The sequence below is a fragment of the Nannobrachium achirus genome (genome assembly GCF_963921795.1).
Source record: "Nannobrachium achirus genome assembly, chromosome: 4".
NCBI lineage: Eukaryota > Metazoa > Chordata > Actinopteri > Myctophiformes > Myctophidae > Nannobrachium > Nannobrachium achirus.
Window position 1 is genome coordinate 56,228,469 of NC_137813.1, and position 26,738 is coordinate 56,255,206.

The following is a 26,738-nucleotide window of genomic DNA, read 5'->3' on the forward strand; positions in this document are numbered from 1 at the left end:
AAAGTCGCTTAGATTTTCATTTTGCTCGATTAAGTCCTCTATGGATGATTCTTCACTCTCCAGATCATCTCCCTTGGTAAACAAGACCATTGTATAACGTCTTGCCTGTTCTCCAAAGGTGATCTGGATCATGTTTACTGTGTCTTCTTCTTCTTGTGTGAATCTTCCTGCCTGGATCACAACCAGGAACACATGGGGACCTGGAGACAACAAAGAGATGGATCTCTTAATCTCCTTGATGACCTCTTCTGTTCCTAGGGTGCCGAACAAACCTGGCGTGTCAACGACGACCACAGATTGTCCGTCCCTCCGTTCTTCTTTTCTTGAACAGTTGTGTGTCACAGAGGAAAAGGAAAACCTGGATTCAAAAGCCTGCAGACTTCCCAAGATGGAGTTTCCCGTTGCACTCTTCCCAACTCCACTCCTTCCAACCAGAGCAATGCGTAGCTTCTTAGATTGCTGCACTGTTGAGAGTTTTACAGGGAATGTATCGTATTAATATTATTGTGCTGTAGCTATAGCTATGATATTACTGTAGCCATAGCTATCCATTCCAGTTCTGTTTAATGCATTCTTGTGTCTAGCTAGTATCCCAGCCCAGTGGTTCTCAACCTTTTCAGGCCATGCCCCCCAAAATAATCCTATTTGAACAGGGGACCCCTCCCCCCCCTCCCGCCACCCTGACAAGAACTTAGAATGTAGGAGATGAGGAATTACATTTTGTTTGACTGTGTTCCACAGATACATATTGTGAAAATGGCATACGCAAGGCGTTGAGCGATAATTTTCACAGTTTTTGCCTCCTTCTTATAGAAAATGTGGCCAATGTTTGACCAGTTTTTATAGTATAGTTTGTTGATTTCTTTTGATGCAGTAATGGTCTTTTTCTTATTAAAAGGTCTTAAAAGTCCTTAAATTGTCACTTCACTGTCATCGGGGGACCTCAAAAATCAATTGGGCCCACAGGTTGAGAACCACTGTCCTAGTCTACACTAACTAATAGCCTAACTCTTTCAGTTAGCCTAACCCTTTTTTTTTCGTCTTTGGAATTAAATACCAGAGGAGACAAAGCCATCTTTTATTCTTTCCCCTGCAGACTCATACATAGACTAGCTTTAATGACAGCAGTTCCTCCAAACATCCAGCAGAGTGTCATCACCTCTCACAAACAAACGGACTGAGTTTAATCACACAAATAGTGGCACTCCCAAAGAATAGGAACACAAGGCTGACTCAGTTTGAGTGCACTGCACTCACTTTGCTCTCACTTTTAACCACTTTAACCCAAGCGTCACTATTTTTGGCATGCATATTAAAAAATGTTCAAAGCAAAGAGACATTTTTTCAGACTGGCTATTTTGAAAAACTTCAGGTCAGTAACAGACAACATTTATTTTACCATTTTAAAAACAAATAATATTGACATTTTAAAAAGAAAGAAAATATGAAAAAAGTCATTTTGAATACAGTATCAACACATCATTCAATTTTTTATTGAAGATTATTTTATTATTATTATTTTTTTCAATCTACCATTCATTAAATAATATCCAATTTTGATCAGTAGTTTAAAGGTTACATAAAAGCGTTTCTGAATATAAATTTATAATTTGAAGCATGTACATCTGCAAAAACCTTAAAATATGCATAATGCATATTAAGCAGACTTGATGGAAAACATACATTACTTTTCAGTTGTCAATGTGAAATTTGCTGTCACCTTCTCTCTTGGGATCACTTGGGATCCAGAACCATAGCTTGAGACATAACGATAACAATAATAAATGAGTGCTGCTCCTGTCATGCACAGCCAACTTTTCGTGCTGCAGCAGAACCTTTGTACAGCGACCAGAGACGGCCACATGGCACTAAACAAACTCTTCACCCTGTCACCCTTTGCAGAAGGAGGTCTTACATAACACCTGTATCCTCTCTCACTGACTGAATCAACCTTTTCAAGGAGCTCTCTGACCTGCGCTCTGTTTCCTGTATCTTTGTTGTTGAACACATGATACTTCCCTCCATATTTGTCTACCACTTTCTTTAGGTTCTCGTCCTCGCTGATGAACTGCTCTATGCTTATGTCTTCCAGTCTGTCTCCATAAGTGAAGAGAACCATGGTGTAAGCACAGACGTCAGGTGACAGGATTCTCTCCAGTGTCTTCATGGCCTTGTATTCCTGTTCGGTGAAGCGTCCCAGCTGGACTACATAGAGGAAGAGGTGTGGACCTGGAGCGCTCAGCGACAAGGCTGCTTCCAGCTCTGCTTCCTGCTGTTCTTCTGACAGTTTACTGTTACACAGTCCAGGGGTGTCCACCACTGTTACCCTCCTGTTGAACACATCTCCTTCTGCCTTTTCACTTTTCAGAGTGACTGGCGCAAAACCTAAACTACAGTCAAATGCTTTCCTTCCCAAGATGGTGTTTCCTGATGAACTCTTCCCCACTTTCTCCTGACCAACCAACACCAGCTGGTAGGTACCTACACTCATTTCAGTGTAGCTTGACTCTGAAAACAACAGAGGTTAAATGTAAATTGAAGTTACAATGGGTTAGGAAGGGGCCCTGGGTGGGGAGTGTCTGATAAATCAAATATCTAAATATTGAATCAAGCAAATTAAAATCTGTCCAGGATGGTCACAAAACCTGAGTAGACCATAACATTACCAAAGGTTTTTTTTAAAGTGAAATATCCCTTTAAATTCCCATTCCCATTAGTAAGGAGCACACATTTGTGGGATGAGCAATCGCAGCTGAGTATGCGGGTGGCACCCATGAGACATGAGCTCAGTTAATCATTTAATCTCATTCATACATGCAGTAGCCTTACACATGCCAATCAAAAAGCTCCATATGTGTCACAGACAGTGTGACGTTGTACATCTGCAATGTTCACTACCACTGACAATTTGTGAATAATTATTTGATACGTTTTGACATTTTCCACCTATAATAATGACATGCCCAAAATAGTGACGCCAGGTTGAAAGTCATTAAGAAACATAATTTCCTCACTGAGACTATAGTGTTCTTAACATCCAAAAACACAGAATAAACTTTTCCCATATTTCCTTACTTTACTTTATTTACTTGCTTATGTTGGATCTGTGGAGTCCAATAAAGTTCAAATTCAAACTCTGGACACACACAGACTGAGTCCTGATTTGAGCTGTGCCCACAGTTTGCAAAGAGCAAGGACCAGTAATAGCCTTAAGAAAATTAAAAGCATTTTAAAAGGCAAAAAAAAAAAAAAAGAAGAAAAGAAAAGTAGTTAGTAGATGACATGAATATACTTACCAGGTTGAGCATGTTTGCTGGCCATGATTATCTTGATAAGGCAGTTGATTAATGATGTCTTGTTGTCAGTGTCGATGCAGCAGAGTTTTGCTTATACATTACTGTATATTCAATAAACTCCTTCCAGTCTCCTCCCCTAAACGCATCATCTGGTGGATATGAAAAGCAGCTAATGGTAGCCTGACCCTGAGAACTTGTTAGTGAAGGTTTGAGCCAATCAACTCAATCTCCTAGATTAGACTGTTCCATACCCCAAGAATCCACCATTCAAACCTAATGTGCTCTAGCACATAACTGGGCAGAGTGTTTGTTTTCTTCCATTAACCGCACCCAAGCCAACATGTGACTGGCACACACCTGCCAGCACTTTACGCTCAAAATGAGTCAATGCCAAAAGAACAAAATATTGCACAGGAATATGTTTGTACACACATAGTACATACATACATACATAGGCTATACTGTGTGTATATATATATATATATATATATATATATATATATATATGTTTGTAAAAATAATGTTGGGGCGCTACGCCGATACCCATACATTTTGCTGTGTTGCTCATGAATGCCCGACCCTTACAAGCTGTACCTCATTTTAAAGGTGACTAATCAACAATTAATGAAAATGCAAACAAATAGAATACCAATTGGTAAAATGCATTCGGGTCCCCATCCGGAATCAATTTACTATAATTATTTTTTTTGTCTTAGGAATGCGACAAATACAATATTATTGAACCCAAGTCTCCATGGAGTGAGTAATCAATAGAAAAATTGAAATATAAAATATCAAAGACCCCAAAGTGTCCCCTGCAGATGTCAAGAACCACTGAGACGCAGCAGGCCGCCCACACAACACTCCATTATAGGTCATATGGTTATTGGTGGCTTTTCAGGAGACAGTGTTACTTGAGGACAGGAGGAGATTAAGTTCTACCGGCTTAACTTGTTTTTGTTTGTCAGCTTCAATACTTGCAGCACAGGAATTCTATGACGATGAGAAACTCTTAAGATCATGCAGGTGTTATGTAAGGAATGGCGATAGAGAACACGTGAGAGTCTAAACAGATCGTACATGATGAGTGATTAATGAAGGGCATGACAGGTTTGACATGGCAGGTTTGATAGCAAACAGTTCCTCAACAGATAACAATGCCATCTGTCTTAGCTTTTTTTCTTGCACCATTTTTCACTATGGTCACTCACTCATGTAGCCTACCATTCACAAAAACTTGTTTCATTGTCGGACCACACTTGAATTTCCAAAAAGTAATACTCTTCTTCTGGAGTGGAATGTGGGTCGGCGTGGTAGCGGACGTCACAAACTTAACATGTGGACCTTCAAAGCGCAACGTTGCTCAGATCCGCACCACAAACACTGGTCAGGGGTCTAAGAAACAAGCAGGTGTGGTGCAGAACAAATTCAAGATACCACCACGGTAGTGGAAAAAGTGGCACTCCAGAAATAACAAGTGAAAAACAAGCTCAGATGCACATTATTATTTTATTGAGAGGTGTTTCGTCCTCGGCCTTCCTCAGGGCAGATTAAAAAGTGACATTGGGGTGTACAGTGCACAACCCTCTTTTTAAGGCATACATGTAATAAAGCAGTTCACAATATCAGTTCACAAAATCACAGACACTACACATATCAAAGACACTGTTTTTGTTTTTTTAGACATCACAGACTACATCATGATTGAAATAATCTAATTACAAAATGGCACAGAATGACACATGTGCATGGGCTGCACGTTTTTCTTTCTTTTTTCCCCCTTTTTTTAAGTTAATGAATAAGGAGTATGTGACTTTAACATCGCCTGGTCTGCATGTACAAGCATGTACTTTGGTTCATAAGACAGGAGTCGATTGACCCCAGCAAGCACTGTCAGAACCTAGCTGGACCAATCATTGATGTCTCGAATGGGGCCGGGCCAGATCAAGTCAAACAAAACTAGAAGCAGTGCTCTTCCGAGCACAGGTCTCCACCAGGCCGTGCGTCCTGGTGGTGCTACTGTATAATAGGCCAATGTAAAAAGGGTGGCATATGTTCTTCACCTTAGACCTTTCATGGGAATCGGACGCTGCATGCATGATTTGAAGCATTGTGTTCCAAAAATGTGTTGTGCTAAAGTCTACCTGCTGGTGGCGCTATAGCCCAATGTGGAAAAGGTAGCATTTGTTCCTTGACCTAGTGGGAATATGTGTGGCAAATTTCACACTAATCGCAAGCTGCGTTGATGATTTGAGGTATTTTGTTCAAAAACGGATCAATCCTGCAAACTTTGGAAGCCAATATTAGCCAATTAGGATGGAATATGAAATATCAGACGGATCGGACTTGATCACATGACTATAGAGATACTGTGTACAGATTTGCATGATTTTTGGATAAAATCTCAAGGAATAATAGGAAAAATTGTGTTTTACCTAAGTCGGCCTCCTGGTGGCGCTATAAAAGGCTGATGTGAAAAATGCAGGGAAAGGGTTTTTCCTTGGCCTCTATAGTGCGCTTACAAAGTTTGAAACTGATCGGTGGAGTTATAGGTAAAACCACAAATCGGCCTGTTATAGTGCCACCATGAGGCTGATTTCAAAAATTTGAAGTGGCATTTCTTCCATGACCTAGTGGGAACGTGTGTGCGCGATTTCATGATAATTGCACTTTGCGTTTGGGATTTGAGGCATTTTGTTCAAAACGGCTCAATCCTACAAACTTTGGAAGCCAATCTTAGCCAATCAGGATGGAATATACAAAATTGGACAGATCTGTGTCGATCACATGACTGTCGAGATACTGCCTACCGATTTGTAGGATTTTTGGACAAAATCTGTAAGTAGTGCACAGAAATGTGTTTTGCGAACATCGGCCACTAGGTGGCGCTAGAAAAGGCCCATTTGAAAAATTTAGGGCAGAGGTTCTAGATTGGCATCCAGGGAATGTGTGTGCTCACTTTGGCAGCAACTGGGCCAACGGCGACTGAGATTAGGCGCACACAAACTGCGAGAACGCACGGACGCACGGACGCACGGATGGACGGACGGACGGACGGACGGACGCACGCACGGACGCACGGACGGACGAGGGTGAAAACATACTCTCCCCCATGCCTTCGGCTGGTGGAGACAATGACTAGTCAGATCTGGCCTAGAATACCACCTGATTTCAACCAACATAAATTCTGCCCACGAAAACGGACATACTGGATTAATCAGAGAGGGTCGGGTCGAGGCCAGATAAATATCATAATACAGGTATGTCCCAGGATATAACCTTACATGCTCATATTTCAACTAACATTACAAACATAACAATAATCCTTTAGTCCATATGACATCCTGGTAATGACGTCAAGATCATCCCCATATGGCCTGTGATCTGGCCTAGTTCTGAACGTCACCGGAGTCACCGGAGGACGTTATCATAACGTCATCATGACGTCATTTGGCTTGCAGGGACTGGACCTGATTACTGCTACACTGAATGATGCAGGTCAACAATGGAAACAGCATGAAAAACACAATCTGAAACATAATAATGTATTATCTAGTCTTTCTTTCTCTCTCCCCCCTCTTGAATGGCTGCTGACTGGCATTTCTGAGCTCCTTTATAATTGAAAAGGCAGCATTTGAAAATAATTAACAATAATAAACCACAGGGCCATGGCCGTCAATTATCAATCTTCAGAATATATCGGTTATCAAACTGTCCGACAGTTATCTATATGTACAGAATTGAGAAATGAGTAATTATAGATCAAAACCCTGGCGAGAAGCAGTAGATGAACACTCTCATGCCCCCTCACAGTTTTCTATTGGAGAACACAACACAACTACAGTCAACAACAAAGTTGTTTACAGAGTTCATCTTCTAACAGGCGAGGTTGAATAGCGTTGAAAGATGATGAGAAATCTTGGCACGATTTTGAATAAAAGATTGTGCAAGGTGACAGTAGCGGTCATGCATGTACACCCTGTCACTCCTATTATGCAAACAAAACATGAAAGGGATCTTGAAACATGAAATTCAGGGGGCTTATTGATCAACTGTCAGAGTAGGAATATTGATCTACAACATTATCATTACTTCTAATGAAATGTAAAACCAGGTCACAGGTTAGCGCAACACTATGTGGACATTGGTCCAGGTCTGGACTCTTATCCCTAGGCGGCCACTTGTGTATCGAAAGGTTCCCGCTTCAAGTGTTCTTGAGCAAGACATGAACTCCTAATGACTCCCAATGAGCAGGTTGATGCCTTGCATGGTTTCCTGCACTGGTGTGTGAAAGTGCGTGTGAGTGTGTGAGTGTATTGTGCTTTCGAAAAAGGTGCTATACAAATCTTTTGATATTACTCCTACAGATTTTGTCATCACACAAATTGGTACACATTATCTCTATAGTAGTGCGATCAAGACAGATCTGTCCGATATTTCATATTCCATCCTGACTGGCAAATTTCTACCATTACTGGCTCACACCTGAACTGGCAGAGACCTGTGCTCCGAGGATCACACGTTTACATGTTTTTCTAGTTTACATTTTCATGTTAGAGTGCATTTGATTCTGTATAAACTTGCCCATGGTAGACTGTGTGTTTGTCATTTTGTTTGTTCATTAGCTCATCTAGGATGTTCCTGTTTTTCATGCACTGACACTGATGAAACCCAGGTATTTAAAACATTTGTCTAATAATAAACCTGACTTTTTTTTAAAACAATTATGACAGCTTACCCTGTGATGGGGACAACTTGTCACACATGCACATAATGTACATTTATGTCTCTATATTAATGTGAAGAATTACAAATCTAAAGTACATGCATTTGTGCAGAATTCTTTAATTTAAAAATAAAAAATGAATGAGAATTAATGTGATGTACAGAGACTGATATACGAAAGCAAAATGTGTGACACTGCGGCTTCGACGAGTAGCAGATTCAGTGGATATTGAATCGGCATACATTTCTGAAGTCGCTGTCTGTCAATCTGGTCGACATAAGAATGCAGCTCATACTGTCACTGTCACTGTCATGAAACTGTAAACTTCTAATAAACACTACAATTAATCAATCAAATCTACTGTAGTATAAATAATAGATACATTTTGATGTTGGTCAAATAGTTAAGTATTGAATTAATAATTAACATTTCAGAATAACGAAAAATCTAAAATCAATAATACAATTGAAATCAGAGTGCACCATGCGTATATCAGCGTATGTGAAAAAGAAAGTATTAGCTTGTATTAATAACCCTTAATTATTAAAGATAATATACCATCTATAATCATTAGTATTTTTTTTCTTCATATTTATACTGCAATCTGAAGGAGAAGTCTTTTACATGATCTGGCTTTCTGTGTTAGAAATTCAACTAAAACATGACACGACTACGACTTTATATGAAGATAAATTATTTATTTGATCACACCATAATCATGACACCCAAACTAAAACTACTGTGCATGGAAGATACAATTAAATGAAAATTAAAATAACATGAACATAAATGATAACAGAAATAGCTATGAATGAGAAGAATGAATGATGCCATAATGTCCAATGTATAATTAGTATAATGTATAGGCAAAATATAATTGCGGTGTGACCGTGAAAGTCCGGAACAAGCTCACAATGTGACGCATCACAATGCGAGAGATTGTAGATCGGCTTTTTTCAAATGGCCAAAATGTACATACAGTAAGTGGGTAATGTATGTTTTGTAATAATCAAAATCTACAAACTAACTACACACAGCAACTAGTAACTAAAGTATTATGTCTGTGGAGACCAAATAATCAGGCCAGCAGTAGGGTAGGTTAGTCTTTACTTGTCAGCTGCAAACATGACAACAGGAGCTGCATACATTCACTGGCAGCAGAGCCACACTGGAATAAGACACACCCCCCAGCCCAGCACTTAAAGGAACAGAGACAACTTACACACATAGCAAGAAACAGTATGTAGTGGCGTAGAACTAGATGTACAGAAATGTTGAAGTATTCCAGTAAAGTAAAAAATACCCCAAATTTGTACTGAAGTATATTACTTAACACCGCAGCAGCAGGCCATGTGTAGCAGTAGTGGCGCAGAACCTCTGCCTGATGACCTAAAAGCCTAATATCCCCCCAGCCTTCAATGAATGCCCCTTTAGTCTATACTGTATAAGATGTTGGCTTTTCATGCGAGAGACCAGGGTTTGGTTCCCGGCTGTCGGGGCTGCCTAAGGTCGTTGTGACCAGGCCTAAGAGGGAGGGGGCTGTTGTTTGCATTGGTCTCAGTCCATGCAGCAAAAAAATGACCTTATTGTATCATCAGCTACACTGCAGCAATCCGAGCCTTCATGGCGTGAGCGTGAAGGAGGTCTTACATAACATCCTCTCTCACTGACTGAATCAACCTTTTCAAGGAGCGCTCTGACCTGCTCTCTGTTTCCTGTATCTTTGTTGTTGAACACATGATATTTCCCTCCATATTTGTCTACCATTTTCTTTAGGTTCTCGTCCTCTCTGATGAACTGCTCTATGCTTGTGTCTTCCAGTCTGTCTCCATACGTGAAGAGAACCATGGTGTAAGCACAGACGTCAGGTGACAGGATTCTCTCCAGTGTCTTCATGGCCTTGTATTCCTGTTCGGTGAAGCGTCCCAGCTGGACTACATAGAGGAAGAGGTGTGGACCTGGAGCGCTCAGCGACAAGGCTGCTTCCAACTCTGCCTCCTGCTGTTCTTCTGACAGTTTACTGTTACACAGTCCAGGGGTGTCCACCACTGCTACCTTCCTGTTGAACACATCTCCTTCTGCCTTTTCACTTTTCAGAGTGACTGGTGCAAAACCTAAACTACAGTCAAACACTTTCTTTCCCAAGATGGTGTTTCCTGATGAACTCTTCCCCACTTTCTCCTGACCTACCAACACCAGCTGGTACCGGTAGGTACCTAAACTCACTTCAGTGTAGCTTGACTCTGAAAACAACAAAGGTTAAATGTAAATGAGTATATACTGTATACACACACACATATTTAATAGGAGGGCAGAATGAGTCACCAGAAAAAAAGATGGGTGTTTTTGAAGAATCTATCATACTTAAAATGGAGTTTGAAGTTAAAATCAATAAAATGGGTTTGTATAGGAAGGGGTGGGGAGTGTCTGAAAAAATGAATATCAAATATCTAAATATTGAATCAAGCAAATTAAAATATTTCCAGGATGGTCACAAAAGCCTGAGTAGACGATAAAATGTCCGTTTTTTTTTTAAGTGAAATATCCCTTTAAATTCCCATTCCCATTAGTAAGGACTCAAGGAGCACACGTTTGTGGGATGAGCAATCGCAGCTGAGTATGCGGGTGGCACCCATGAAACAAGAGCTCAGTTAATCATTTAATCCCATTCATACATGCAGTAGTCTTTATGCATATCTACAAGCTCCATATGTGTCACAGACAGTGTGACGTGTGCTTGTATATCTGCCATGTTCACTACCATTGAAAATTTGCGAATAATTATTTTTACAATTTTTGACAATTTCCACCTATAATAATGACCCAAAAATAGTGACGCCAGGTTGAAAGTCATTAAGAAACATAATTTCCTCACTGAGACTAGTGTTCTTTACACCCAAACACACAGCCAACCGTGTTTCCAGACTTTACTTAATTTACTTGCTTCTGCTGGATCTGTGGAGATCCAGCAGAAGCAAATTCAAACTCTGGGCACGTCACACATGCAGACTGAGTCCTGCTTTGAGCAGGGCTAGTAATAGCCTTAATAAAAATACTGTAAATGTATTTTAAACGCAAAAATAAAATAAAAAGAAAACGCCTTAAAGAAAGCATGTTAATCTTTAGTATGATGACCTGAGCAGTAGTAGATTACACAAATATACGTACTTACCAGGTTGAGCATGTATGCTGGCCATGATTATCTTGATAAGGCAGTTGATAAGGCAGTTGATTAATGATGTCTTGTCAGTGTCGATGCAGAGGAGTTTTGCTTCTACATTATATTCAATAAACTCCTTCCAGTCTCCTCCCCGGAATGCATCTGGTGGATATGGAATGCAGCTAATAGTAACCTGACCCGTAGACTCAAGAACTGCTAATAAAGTATTCAATCAATCACTCAATGAATGCCCGACCCTTACAAGCTGTATACCTCAATGTAAAGGTGACTAATCAACAATGAAAATGTAATCAAATAGAATACCATTTGGTAAAATGCATTTGGGTCCCCATCCGGAATCAATTGGGGTCAATTTACTATAATCTAAACTTTTAAACTCAAGTCTCCATGACGTGAGTAATCAATATAAAAATAGAAATACAAAATATCAAAGACCCCAAAGTGTCCCCTACAGATGTCAAGAACCACTGAGACGCAGCAGGCCGCCCACACAACACTCCATTATAGGTCATATGGTTATTGGTGTTCTTTTCAGGAGACAGTGTTACTTGAGGACAGGAGGAGATTAAGGTCTACCGGCTAAACTAGTTTTTGTCAGCTTCAATACTTGTGGTGTCCATTAAGGTTAACAGGAATTCTATGACGATGAGAAACTCTTAAGATCATGCAGGTGTTATGTAAGGAATGGCGATAGAGAACATGTGAGAGTCTAAACAGATCGTACATGATGAGTGATTAATGAAGGGCATGACAGGCCTGACATGGCAGGTTTGGTAGCAAACAGTTCCTTGTCAACAGATGGCATATGCCATCGTTTTAATATATTTTTTATATTAAAAATATATATTAAAAAATGTATATATTTTTTGCACCATTTTCCTCAGTGGTCACTTACTCATGTAGCCTAGCATTCAAAAACAATTGTTTCATTGTCGAACCACACTTGAATTTCCCAAAAAACTTATAATCTTCTGGAATGGAGGGTGGGTCGGCGCAGTGAGACTGTGTTGCGGTAGCGGACGTCTCAAACTTAACATGTGGACTTTCAAAGCGCACCGTTGCTCCGATCCACACCACAAACACTGCAGGGGTCTAAGAAACATAATTGCGACCAAAGGTTGCAGTTTACTATGTGAAATGGCACATGCTGACTCTGTCTGTCTGTCTGGATGTGTACACTTTTTACGGTCTATGGGTTTGCCGCTCTGACATCACTGTGATGTCAGGGGAACCATACTAACAGAATGGGTTTGCCGCTCTGACATCATTCTCTGACATCACTGCTCTGGCTTCACTGTGAATCCCTTTTATGCCCATGTATGGAGTTCCCATATCCCATATCTACAGCCATGTTTTCATTATAGTTCCGGAATTTCTCCTGCAAAATAATTAGCATAATGTACTGGAAGTTTTGTTTTTGAGGTGTTTTCACATGCCCTCATTGGCAGCAAAAATGCTGATATAGCCTTAAAAGACACGTTTTCATTAGACCATTGTGGCGGCATGAATGTCATACCAGTAAAGATATCATCAAAGTAAAGACCAGTGTTGCCAGATTTTGCGAGCGAAATAAGCAACCAGGTGTACGAAAATAAGCCCCAAAAAGTGATATTATCTAGGCCACACAAGCACTGTAAAACTATACGCATCACCACATCAGCTACTTGAAAATTGCCGATCTACAAGCTCACAACAAATAAAAAGCAACCAGCAACTATCAATATTTACAAGCAAGCCCAGAGTCTATAATTAGCAGACATGGCAATGGCGCCACACTGGTCGATTAGTCGAGCCGCTTCGGTTCGGTGTCTGTCTCTCTCACCCTGAACCCTACTGTACAAATGGGGATCGCTGATGCAAAGTGTTGCACTTGTGGGCTTGTAGATTAGCTGTGTTCTTTCACGTGGCACTGTCAAAAACGATGGATATCAGTAACTAGCCTCGCTCGCTGCTCTTTCTGTCAACTCTTTTAATCATCACACAACGACAAGAAACTAATGATGTACCTCGTTGAGAAGAGAACACAACAGCTTCTTTCAGAACCTCTCCCTCTGCTATACAGCTCCGAGATAGCGGAGGGAGAGGTTCCGAAAGGAACTACTGTACGTTGAGAAATTTTTGCACTCGCAGCCAGCCATGGAAACAGTGCGACTCTAATTGAAATTAAGCATGCGACTGAAGTCTAAATGATTAATCCCCTAATGCAAGGTAAAGCTGTATTTTATTTCTATATCCCATTCCTTTACATTCAAATAATTGTCGATCTCAAATACAATGCTTTAACTGTTATTATTGGCTCCGGTGGAGGCTGCGTGTGTGTGTGTGTGTGTGTGTGTGTGTGTGTGTGTGTGTGTGTGTGCGTGCGTGCGTGCGTGCGTGTGTGTATTTGTGTGTGTGAATGTGAGTGTGAGTGTGCCTAGCTGGCCTGAACAACAGCGCCCCTCCCTTAACATGTGTGGTCAGAAAAGGTATAGCAGCCAGGCTACATACACCACAGGCTACATACAGACAGACAGACACACACACACGGATACACACACGGCCACGCTATGGAGACGGTGTGACCACCGCTCAAAAAACATCCAAAACAGACAGATCTCCATGTATGGGCATAAAAGGGTATGATGTCAGATGTCATAGACGTCATAGGACTTTCACATAACGAATAACTGAGCATATTTGGGCTCTCACAGCATATCTCCATATACAGTACATGGATCTCCACATATGGGTAGCAGGGGTCTCCATTATAGCCAGGTAACTGGTCCGATATACATCACTGGCTAGATGGCCAAGACAAGGGCGACCCTGCCCTTCTTGAGGTGTCTTACTAGTGTATTATCTAGTCTTTCTTTCTCTCTCCCACGTCTTGAATGGCTGCTGACTGGCATTTCTTAGCTCTTTTGTATTTGAAAAGGGAGTATTTGAAAATAATTAAAAATAATAAACCACAGGGCCATGAATGATTCATTATCACGGCTGTCTTATTGTCAATCTGCAGAATATATCGGTTATCAAACTGTCCGACATTTATCTCTGTATGTACAGAATTTAAATGAGTAATTATAGAACAAACTCCTGGCGGGAAGTAGTAGATGAACAGAGCTCACTTAACATGCTCTCATCTATAGGAGAGGATCCAATCAACACAACTACAGTCAACACCAACGTTGTTCACAGAGTTCATCCTCAAACAGGCAAGGTTGAATAGCGTTGAAAGAGGATGAGAAATCTACAAACAGCTTAGCACGATTTTGAATAAAAGATCATGCAAGGTGACAGTAGCGGCAATGCAATGCACTCCTATTATGAAAACAAAACATGAAAAGGATCTTTTGAAACATGAAATTCAGGGGGATTATTTGTCAACTGTCAGAGTAGGAATAGTGATATACAACATCTATCATTGTGTGCACACTATGTGGACATTGGTCCAGGTCTGGACTTGTATCCCTAGACTGGCCTTTAAAGACATACTGTACCTTTTATCTCTGTCATTCATTTTGATCATCTGTTCTGTTGGTTACAGACAGTGTAGTGTAAATCTGGCATGAACCATCCAATATACTGTAGGAAGTCCATATATTAGAAAGGTCATGGTGTGTGTGTGTGTGTGTGTGTTTGTGTGTGTGTGTGTGTGTGTGTGTGTGTGTGTGTGTGTGTGTGTGTGTGTGTGTGTGTGTGTGTGTGTGTGTGTGTGTGTGTGTGTGTGTGTGCACGTTCTTCAAGTATCCTTGAGCAAGACATGAACTCCTAATGACTCCCAATGAACAGGTTGATGCCTTGCATGGTTTGCTGCACCGGTATGTGAAATCACACAAATCGGTACACAATCTCTATAGTTCGACGAGTAGCAGATTCAGTTGGTATTGAATCAGCATTTCTGAACTTGCTGTCAATCTGTGTCGACTACAGCAGAATGCAGCTCATAGGTACTGTCACTGTCATGAAACTACCTTCCTCATGCAAACTTAATAAATAAGAGCTACATTTCGATGTTGGTCGAATAGTTAAGTATTGAATAATTAATAAAAAAAAACACTAATACAATTGAAATCAGAGCACACCATGCTCATATCAACGTATGTGAAAAGAATATTAGCTTGTATTAATAACCCTTAATTATTAAATATAATATACCATCAATAAAATAATCATTAGTATTTTCTTTTTCATATTTATACTAGGAGAAGTCTTTGACATGACCTTGCTTTCAACTAAAACATGACACAACTACGACTTTATATGAAGATACATTTTTATTTGATCACACCATAATCATTACACCCAATCTAAAACTACCGTAAATGGAAGATAAAATTAAATGAAAATTAAAATAACATGAACATAAATGATAACTATGAATGAGAAGAATGAATGATGCCATAATGTCCAATGTATAGAATGAGAATGATTGAGCTCAGAACTACAGTACGTGTGTTTAATGAACATTGGGTACATTTACTCAAGTACTGTACTTAGCTACAATTTTTAGGGGGATTATTACTTTATGGGCATGGTCATAACGCACTTGTTTTATTCTACCTTCTAACACTGCACTTCAATTGGAACGGAGTGTTATTTAATTTAATTTTATTTTATTTTATTGCAGATATCAGCAATTGGCAGCAAACCACTCCATTCCTTTGGAGTGCATTGGCAGAATTCGCCCTCGGTAGAATAAAAGTGTGGTGTGATCGTGCCCTTGCAAGTAAAAGTCGGGAACAAAATGTCCTTTTACAAGCTCACAATGTGACGCATCACAATGTCAGAGATTCTAGATTGTTTTTTTTTTTTGTTTGTTTTTTTGTTTTTTTCGAATGGCCAAAAAGTGGGTAATGTATGTTTTGTAATAATCAGAATCTACAATGTAACTACACACGGTAACTAGTAACTAAAGTATATTTGATGTAGTGGCGTAGAACTAGAAGTACAGACATTTTGAAGTATTCCAGTAAAATACAAAATACGAAAGGAATTGCACTGAAGTACACTATTTATTACTTTACGCCACAGCAGCAGGTCATGTGTAGCAGTAGTGGCTCAGAAACTCTGCCTGATGACCTAAAAGCTTAATATCTCCCCCACCCCTTTAGTCTGTACTGTATAAGATGTTGGCTTTTCATGTGGGAGACCAGGGTTTGGTTCCTGGCTGTCGGGGCTGCCTACGGTCGTTGTGGGCAGGCCTAAGAGGGAGGGGGCTGTTGTTTGCATTGGTCTCACCACATGCGGCGAACCCAATTGATTATTATCTCAGGAATGCGACAAAAACTCCATGAATTCGAGGCTTCATGGGGTGAGGGTGAAGTTGCGGAAATGTGCTCTTTATCAATACTTTCACTAAGATCCACCCATTCATCATCTCTTTGGTAAAGTTTTCCTCTCTCAGTCAGCTGCAATTCAACTATTTCAAGGAGCTCTCTGACCTGCTCTCTGTTTCCTGTATCTTTGTTGTTGAACACATGATATTTCCCTCCATATTTGTCTACCATTTTCTTTAGGTTCTCGTCCTCTCTGATGAACTGCTCTATGCTTGTGTCTTCCAGTCTGTCTCCATAAGTGAAGAGAACCATGGTGTAAGCACAGACGTCAGGTGACAGGATTCTCTCCAGTGTCTTCATGGCCTTGTATTCCTGTTCGGTGAAGCGTCCCAGCTGGACTACATAGAGGAAGACGTGTGGACCTGGAGCGCTCAGCGACAAGGCTGCTTCCAGCTCTGCTTCCTGCTGTTCTTCTGACAGTTTACTGTTACACAGTCCAGGGGTGTCCACCACTGTTACCCTCCTGTTGAACACATCTCCTTCTGCCTTTTCACTTTTCAGAGTGACTGGTGCAAAACCTAAACTACAGTCAAACACTTTCCTTCCCAAGATGGTGTTTGCTGATGAACTCTTCCCCACTTTCTCCTGACCAACCAATACCAGTCTCACTTCAGACCCTGAAAACAACAGATGTTGAACATTGAAATTAGACTAAATCAGGAGTTCTCAAACAGTGTTTGCTATAATATGACCCCATCTGTCGGGTCTTGGAATATCTTGGTTCTTGGAAAAGTCTTGGAATATCTGTCCTCGCTTATGTTTTTCAAAGTAAAAAATATTATACATTAGTAATTAGAAATCTATATATATATATGTTTTAGGTCCACCCGGATCTCTGGCAACTCATTTAATAGATAGACACATGGGGATATATCAAATTCTGTCTCCATTACGGATTTTGTAAAGAAGTGAATCGAATAGCAGACAGGTTTTCGTTTTTCACTGTGCCAAAACATGTGTAGATTGTTTTTTACTAATATCATGATATCGCCCAGCCTTAAATCCTATGCAGTACAAGTAATGTACGGACTCCAGTCTGCTCAGAGAGTGGGCGGGTCTATGGGCTGGAGCCAGGCAACAAGTAATTAAAAACACATACTCTGTACCATGTGTACGGACAAAACAAACAAAAGACGACATGTTCATCTTTACCGTATATGTTGAGCAGCAGTAGATTAAATATAATTACCAAATTGAGCATGTTGCCTGGCCATGGTTATTTTCATAAGGTGGTTGATTAATGAAGTCTTGTTGTCAGTGCTGATTGAAGAGTCTGTCTGTTGAAGAGTTTCTGCTTCCAAGGATCCTCCAGTCCCCTCCCCTCAAGGCATCTTGTGGATATGTACTGCAGCCAACGGGAACCTGAACCGCCTGACGTTAGAAAGTTTGTGTGTCTGTTAAAGAGTTGGTTGTTTGTTTTGTTTGTAAAGCGGAGAAAACCTGTTTGTTGAGCAACTATCATCAACTCTGAGGCTCTGTCCTAGAACAGTGGTTCTCAACCTGATTTTCAGGGGGTCCCCAGGTGTGCAGGAGTCATCAACTTGTCCGTACACGGACAAATGTGTCCGTGGCAAGACGTGTCTATGTCTGTGGGCTTTTTTTATTTGTATGTTTTAAAGATATAGCCTATATTTTCTTAATTATAACGTAAAAAGCATACAAATAACGGAGAACCCTCTCATTCACATTAACACATGTACTTACCAGTACTTTTAAATACACATGTGATGACATACAGTTTAATGTAGATTGTCTATTTTCACTACTTCTTCAACATTTGATTTCTAATTTACAGAATTAATTAGATTTTCCTCTTATTTCTTCATGAAATTACTGAAGAAAAAAAGGATGGATTTGTGTTTTAATTAAAAAAAGCTTTTTTGGGAATGTTTAGTTTTTTATGTTTTGAAATAATAATAATAGGAAACAAAAACATAAAGGGGACTCGTGTCCGCGACCCACAAATGAGTCCTGACCCAGTGTTTGGGAAACATTGCCATAATGTCTGGGTGTCTTGGGCTAAAAATTGCCCCAGAAAATGATGGTTTAGTGATGAAAAGTGATGAGTCATCACTTTTCATCAGTTTTGTGGGCGTTTTCTGGGGCCAATGAATGTTTTTTGTGCAAAACAAATGCTTGCAATGGATTCAGCATCATGACAAACCCCTAGTTAGACCCCTCACATCCTACTTAAAGCAGATTTTTTTTCTGGGTATTTTCCTCCTGTATAGAAAGTCGATGGGAGCCCAACTTGATTTGGCCACTGTGGGTATTTGCAGTGAGCAGATTATGGTAGATTTTTTATCCTGGCTAGTAGACCTAATTTCCTGTCAGAATCAGTTGAAAAACTAAATAACAAAATTTTTTCCAACCTCAGCTTTATTTTTACTGGACTAATAGTTAGACCCCTCACATCCCACTTAAAGCATATTTTTTGGGAGTAATTTTTTCCCTTATATACTAAAGTGTATAGTAAGTGAATGACACCCAGAATTACCCTTGCTGTCAAAGATTCTCCTAGGGATGTTGAATTTCAATCTTTGTTAGATATGTTACTAGACACCTTTACGAACACATTGGTGAAGAAAATGTTTGGTAAGGAATTTATTCACAGCTTTGACAGGTATTCTGATAATATTCCCTGACTAATAGACCAAATTGTCAAATAATATGAGAAATGGCAATTAAACATTGGGAAAATAGCCGTTCTACAAGATCACAACGCCTCGCAATGTGATGCGTTTGTGAGCTTGTAGATATGCCATTTTCACAACATTTATCTGTGTGAACTGATAAACTGAGTCAACCTAAATGCAATCTGGCTGCTAGCCATCATCAAGGAAAAGTTCAGTCGCTCTTTTGCAGCAATGCAGAAGTCTGTAATCGAGAGACTAACCTAAATGTAATGCCTCATCTCCTTTAATTCCAAGTGCTTGTCGGGTTGGAGGGTCCCCAGTTGATATATTATGATTATTTTGGGGGGTCCCCAGTTCATTTTGGAGGGTCACGGCCTAAAAAGGTTGAGAACCACTGTAATGGAAAGTTACAAAACAGTCGAGTAAAGGAGGCAGGCAAAAAAAAAATCACACCCGTGTGAACTGAGCGGTGGTCGTGGAGGCTGTGCAACAGCACTACTGGGTGGGTGCAGCGGGGTTAGTGTGCTTTACAATGCTGTAGTTTCTTCACACACTCTAATTTATTTGACCCTAAAACATTCAGTTTGTTAATAATAATAATAATAATACTTGACCACACATGCTGACCCACCCTTCCCCCCTGTGTGTGTGTGTGTGTGTGTGTGTGTGTGTGTGTGTGTGTGTGTGTGTGTGTGTGTGTGTGTGTGTGTGTGCATGTGTGTGTGTGTGTGTGTGTGAGAGAACAACAGCGCCCCTCCCTTAACATGTGTGGTCAGAAAAGGTACTGCAGGCTTGAGGCTACATACACGGACGGACGGCCGGACGGCCGGACGGACGCATACACACACGGCCACGTATAGGAGACGCCGAGACGGTGTGACCACCGCTCAAAAACAGAGGAAGGAATATATCGTGCACACACACACACACACACACACACACACACACACACACACACACACACACACACACACACACATATATATATATATATATATAGTTTCAATGTCTTCAAACAGCTATTTGACAACCTTTTATTTAAGCAAATAATAAACGATTGGCTCAAAACCTTACAGACCAGACCAGCATGATAATTCCTAATTTCTGCCTGAGGAAGAGTTATCATCATTTGCCTAAAGAAAAGTTGTATCTGTTTCAAAACAATTTGTTTGCATTATACAATGGTCCCCGTCCCATATTGTTTTTGTGGTAGGTTAACCTTGAAATTGTGGATTGATATATTTGTTATTCTTTATTCCAAAGCGCTTGATTAGGCCGCGGTTCAGTGTCTTGCTCAAGGACACTTAGACATTAAACCTTGCGGTTCTCCATCCGGTATATGTGTGTGATGTGTATGGCTCTGAAACATGGAAAATCACTCACAAGCAAGATCCAGGTTTTTGTCAACCAATGCCTGCAGCGTTACATCCTCAAGCTATGGTGGCACATCAAAATCAAATGAGGAGTTATGGAGGATCACAAAACAGGACAATATAGCAAATACCATCAAAAGGAGAACGTGGAACTGGATAGGCCACACCCTTAGAAAGGACACAAACAACACCACAAGACAAGCCCTGTACTAGAATCCACAGGGAAAGAGGAAACAGGGTAGTCCAAAAAACACCTGGAGATGTTCCACTCCCCAAGATTGGAGTGAGCTGGCATAAAAAAGCCCTGGCCCAGAAGAGACTCAAGAGAGTGAGATGGAGAGCTCTGGTGGACGCCCTTTGCCCCTCAAAGAGGATTAAGTCAATTAAGTCAATGTAAGTGACAATTCTTTAAAATAAAAATATTATATATAAACTCACTTTAAATCACTATATGCAAAAGGAATGCATCTACAATACACGATGCCTTTAATCAAGGAAATAATTCAATTTATGTGTGTGACAGCTGTTCCTCATAGGTCCAGCAGAGGGTAATCACGTTACACCAAGTTCCATGAAAAAAGTAATTGACCGATCGCTATGCCCCTCCTAAAGCCGTCCTCGTCCAATGCCAAGTTAGCAACAGGTTACTAACGCAGCAGACTTGGCAAGCTGCCATGGCGGCGCGCATCGGTGTACCGCTAGTCTGGCTGCTAGATAGAGATGGGATTTATGGTTCTTTGAAGTGAACCGGATCTCTGAGATCCGTTCCTTTCAAAGAGCCGTTCAAAAGACTGGCTCATTTTAGTTACTGGTTACTTTGTAGATTTTGATTATGATTGTAAATCACTTCCACCCAAATAGGCCTGTACATTTTGGCCATTGGATACATTTCTGGCATTTGAAAATAGGTGATCTACAAGCTCACAATGTGTCACGTTGCGATGCATTGTGAGCTTGTAGATCAGCTATTTGCAAATGATTTTTCTACATTTTACTCATTAGAAAACCTGTGAAACAGGACATTCTGCATAATGAGTACGTTCTAATATTGGTACTTTAAGTAGCCTACATTTTGATACCAATACTATTTTACTTTTACTCTAGTAGCCTACATTAATAACATTCCAAACTTGATTGCAGTATTGATATGTTTACCTAAGTAAAGAAATGTAGTACTTTTCCCACCACTGTTCATAGAAAGGAACGGCTCCCTACTGTGAACCGAATCATATCGTTCATTTCAAAGAGCCGTTCAAAAGACTCGATTCGTTCGCGAACGTCCCACCCACTCGCTTCCGTGTCACAAACACTGAAACAAAAACAGAACGGATTGCACTGACCTACACAAACCAACCCACGGGAATAATTTAGGAGCACTTCATGAGAAAATATAACTGGTAACACTTGTGTACTGTATGTTAATCTGACTTTAGTATAGGCTATTGTTTTCTTCCTGGACGTTTGTGGCAGGTTAGTCTGCAGCTGGGTGCTATTGCTGCACGCCGCCATGGCAGCTTGCCAAGGCACCCGCCTTAGTAACCTGTCGCTAAACGTGGCATTGGGCAAGCACGGCTTTAGGAGGGGCATAGCGATCGGTCAATTAGATTCATAACATCAGTAGTATAGTGTACACTGAGTATGAAAGTCAAATGTTACTAAACATTAACAATATTAACATGACTGAACAAATTGGCCAATTGAAAGTACACACATACTATTATGTTTATTCTCATATCCACTGTTGATAGAGTTTATTATCCAGATGCCCATTGTTGAAGGCCGACCAACACAGTACAACATACATAGGCCTAGGCCTATCCTATCACATTCTTTGACAATATATTGTCGATGTCGGGTGGAAACCTTGTACGTCCAAAACCTTCCTTTTTTGTTATTTTTATTTTTTCTTTTTTAAAGTAGAGAAAATGGCAGATCTACAAGTGCTTGTAAATCTGCTATTTCACTACTTTTGTGCGACACTTTGTATGATGAAGTAGGGCTTCATTTACAAAAAGAAAAACCTAAGTAAAAATTACAGTACACAATTTGAAACTTGGAGATACAAGGTTTCTGCCAGACAGTGACAATATAGGCTACATATTTGTATTTACTGGTGATAGATTGTTCACTCATACTCATATATTTGTTGATAGAATGAATATACCTACTGTATGTTAATTTAGGTTGTATGTGCAGATGTCCAGTGTTATCTTATTCTTATCTCTCTACTCTTACCTGTATCTCTCCTATTATGCTTCATTCTGCTGTTGCTTATACAGTATGACACCTGCATTTCCCCATGGCGATCAACAAAGGCTATCTTACTAAGAAATGTTCTTTCATTCAGATACTGCCGTTGTATAAACATTAAGCAGGTGTTTAATATGTTTTACCATACTTACAGACCAAGATGAGGTGTGGCACAGGCACAGCATATAATTAAGGAATGTTAGTATTGCAAAGCTATCGGCACTCGGCAGTGTTGGATGTTCATTATGTTGTGCACTTTGCACAAATCTCACTCTTTATTCAGGGATGTAGTGGAGGAGGAGTGCAAGGTCTCCCTCCCTTCTGATAATTGGATTTTGGCTTTGGTCAATTAATTTAATATTATAAAATTGACTCCCTGATTTTTGGTTATTTGCAGTAATACAGTAAACTGTTCCACACCACACCTGTATAAATAAAGGTCAAATAAAAACACTGTCACTGTCAGGCAGAAATCTTGTATCTCCAAATTCCATCGTTCTATTTATGTATTTTATTTTTCATAAATGAATGTGTCACTCAACAGTGTCGCACAAAAGTGGCAAATATAGCAGATCTGCAAGCTCACAATGTGTTGCCAGACACCACAATGTGTACTTGTAGAGCTGCTATTTTGAACAGACTAAAATAGGGATGTAAGTTTGAAAGTGGACTTTCATAATGTGTTAAAAAGTATTAGGAGCTTGTGACTAAATAATACCTATTGTATCCATTATTGGAACACAGGCTCTGTTTTTCCAAATCCTGAATAGTAATGGTTAACTAATATTTCCGCCTGTCAGCAACTAGTCGGAATACTGAACATATTTATTACATGGTATTTTGTCATGAAACACCATAGTCCTTAAACAGCTGCACAGTCACATTGTCTTTATTGATTGATTAAAATGATTTATTAATCATCAATATACAAGTGGCCCATCTAGCCAGAGATGCTGATACAGAAATAATCAAAAGGATCAAACCACAAAAGGATATTTCCATTGTGGTCCTAAATTAATAGAGGGATTGCAAGATTATACAAAATAAGACAGTTTATTATGAATATATTATTTGTACTCAGATGACCAAATACACAAAGTCAATCGTAGCCGTAAATATTTAGACAAAATCTATAAAAAACAAGAAATATATATCAATCACTATAGCATACATTTTCTGTCTTTATCTCTGTGTTGGTGTAATCAGCTTAAACTACTGACCAATAGACAGACTGGACAATCACTGCAAATTGCATCCTCTTGGAATTAGAATCCCCACTACCACATCTACTATCATTTCAGTTGCACGTCTTGCACCTTGCCATATGACTTCTGAGTATTTTTCAAGGAAGGTATTCTTTTTCTCAGCTATTCTTCTTGCTTCTTCCAGTGTCAAGCCAGGATCTTTCTGCAGAACGCACTGCATTTCAGCTGTTATGGCTTCCTCAGCCTCTCGGAACATGTCGTTGGTGTAGTGTTTTCCTCCGTTTTGCTCCACCATTTCGTTGATCTTCTGCAGCAGTTCAGTGACCTGAGAGGGATCTTTGTTTTTGTTGTCAAAAACATGATATCTTCTTTGACATTGCTCGACAAAGTTGTTCAGATCTTCATTTTCACTGATTAGCTCATCAATGGAAGTTCCTTCTTCATCATCCAGATCGTCTCCCTTGGTGAACAAGACCATCGTATAACATTCTGCCTGTTTTCCAAAGGTGATCTGGATCATGTTTACTGTGTCTTTTTCTTCTTTTGTGAATCTTCCTGCCTGGATCACAACCAGGAACACATGGGGACCAGGAGCCGCGCAAGAAATGCACATCTTAATCTCCTTCATTACCTCTTCTGTTGTTACGGTGCCAAACAAACCTGGAGTATCAACCACGACCACTGATTGTCCGTTCCACTTCCCAATTTGTTTTGATGTTGTCTTCGTCACAGATGAAGAGGACGCCTTGGATTCAAAAGCCTTTGTTCTCAGGATGGTGTTTCCAGTAGCACTCTTCCCAAGTCCAGTTTTTCCAACAAGAACAATCCGTAGAGTCTTAGATCGGGGCTCTATGGAGAGTTTTAGAAGGATGGTATTGATTTTAGCTTAATTTTTCTTCCCCCAGACCTGTTAATTCAATCTTGTGTCTAGCTAGGACTAAATATCTGAAGTCTAAAACTCTATTAGGGACAAGTTGAAATTCATGAAATGGGGGGGTCTGGAGGAACTGAATTCAGAAAAGACTATTTTTAATAAAAACAATTATGAACCTCCATTGGACTCAAAGTAATAGTTTATGACCTTCCCTTGGACTAAAATGAGAAAAGCATTACCCTCCCCTATTTTTCTCCAGACCCCCAATTCATGAATTTCAATTTGTCCCTTACAACAGTGGTTCTCAACCTTTTCAAGCCACGACCTCCAAAATAATCATATTTTAACTGGGGACCCCCCACCCTGACAAGCACTAAGAGTTGAGGCATCACAATTTCTGCCTCTACTATATGACAATTTGGCCAATGTTTAATTTGACATTTTAGAGCTAAAACGTTCTTAAATGTCACTTTAGAAATGTGTACATACACTCTATACACTTAAACCTTATGTTGGTTTGTTTACTGTTGAGTGACAAAACAATTTTTCACATTTAGCCAATTATCTGGGGACCCCCAAATAATTTCGGGACTGTCCGACCCACAGGCTGAGAACCACTGCCTTACAACACAGGACCAATTTAAGACCCCATAGAGTAGCTGCTGTAACAGTATAGTAAGATAATGAAGATCTAATAAATCAATCGAATCAATTACCAATTAATTGTTTCTATTGGACCTGCATGCTTTGCATACAATGCAAGTAGTAGAAAAGAACAAAAAGGTATCGTTACTATGACCTATGCATTGTAGGGAACTTTCTAATGCTGGTTCATGATACCTGTAACAGCAGCAGTAGATAAAACATACTTACCAAGTTGTGCATGTTTGCTGGCCATGTTTATCTTGATTAGGTAGTTGTCTTGTCAATGTCTATGTGTTGCAGTGGAAGATTTTGACTTCTTTCACACTACATAGAACGCCTCCAGTCTCCTCCCCTCAATGTGTGTGTGTGTGTGTGTGTGTGTGTGTGTGTGTGTGTGTGTGTGTGTGTGTGTGTGTGTGTGTGTGTGTGTGTGTGTGTGTGTGTGTGTGTGTGTGTGTGTGCGTGCGTGCGTGCGTGCGTGCGTGCCTGCATGCATGTGTACTTGCAGTGCCTCCAAACCTACAGCAGAGTGTGTGTGATCACCTTTCAATAAATACATAAATAAATAGACCTACATTATGTATTCCTTTTTTGTTGATTCATTGCATTTCTGTTCAGTTAGACACTTTTGTCAGGATTAACAATTTATTTAAATGCTATTTGTACCTTTATTAAAAGTTAGAAACCACTGTTTTACCCTAGCATGTAAATGTTTGTTTTCTCTGGTGTTTTGCAGTCAAATGAGCAACTGATTAATAACATCAAAATTAGCTGAAGCTGTCTTGGGCTTGAGTGTGGTTAGTGGGTAGAAGAACTAAACCAATTCATGCCACATAAATTGTAGTAGACTAGGTTTGATTGAATATAATGATTGGGATTTGAGAAGTGAAAACAATATGAGATATGATAAAATGTTCCTCTAAATTAAATATACTGAGTGCTGTCAGCAATATGTAATTTGTTAATTTTAAAACCCCACATTTTCATGGTTTCATAAATCACAACTTTATAGTAACTTGAAACGAACCAGTGCATCAAGACGCCTGAGCGCAGCGGGCCAATACAGAGCATTTTATGGAGAGATAGATGCCAAAATGAAAAACGCAGTGCCCTTCTAGGACCCTGGTTTGGCATTCCATTTTGTCTATCCCAGGGACGTTCTGGGCCCCTGATTCAGCCCGGGAAACAAAGTTGGAGAGGCCCTCATTGCGCGCTATAGAGAGATCTCTCT

At 40.0% G+C, this 26,738-nt stretch overlaps 1 protein-coding gene across 1 annotated transcript; it reads right to left on the reverse strand.

The window, feature by feature from the left end:
- Window positions 1-9,121: 9,121 nt before the first annotated feature.
- LOC308283018 (GTPase IMAP family member 8-like) lies at window positions 9,122-25,760 on the reverse strand (the record flags this gene model as incomplete). Its single annotated transcript, XM_080723404.1, has 7 exons — window positions 9,122-9,220; window positions 9,724-10,265; window positions 11,195-11,344; window positions 12,142-12,295; window positions 16,630-17,141; window positions 24,100-24,837; window positions 25,736-25,760. The coding sequence occupies 7 exons, from the start codon at window positions 25,758-25,760 to the stop codon at window positions 9,122-9,124; spliced, it is 2,220 nt and encodes a 739-aa protein (XP_080579530.1).
- Window positions 25,761-26,738: the final 978 nt, after the last annotated feature.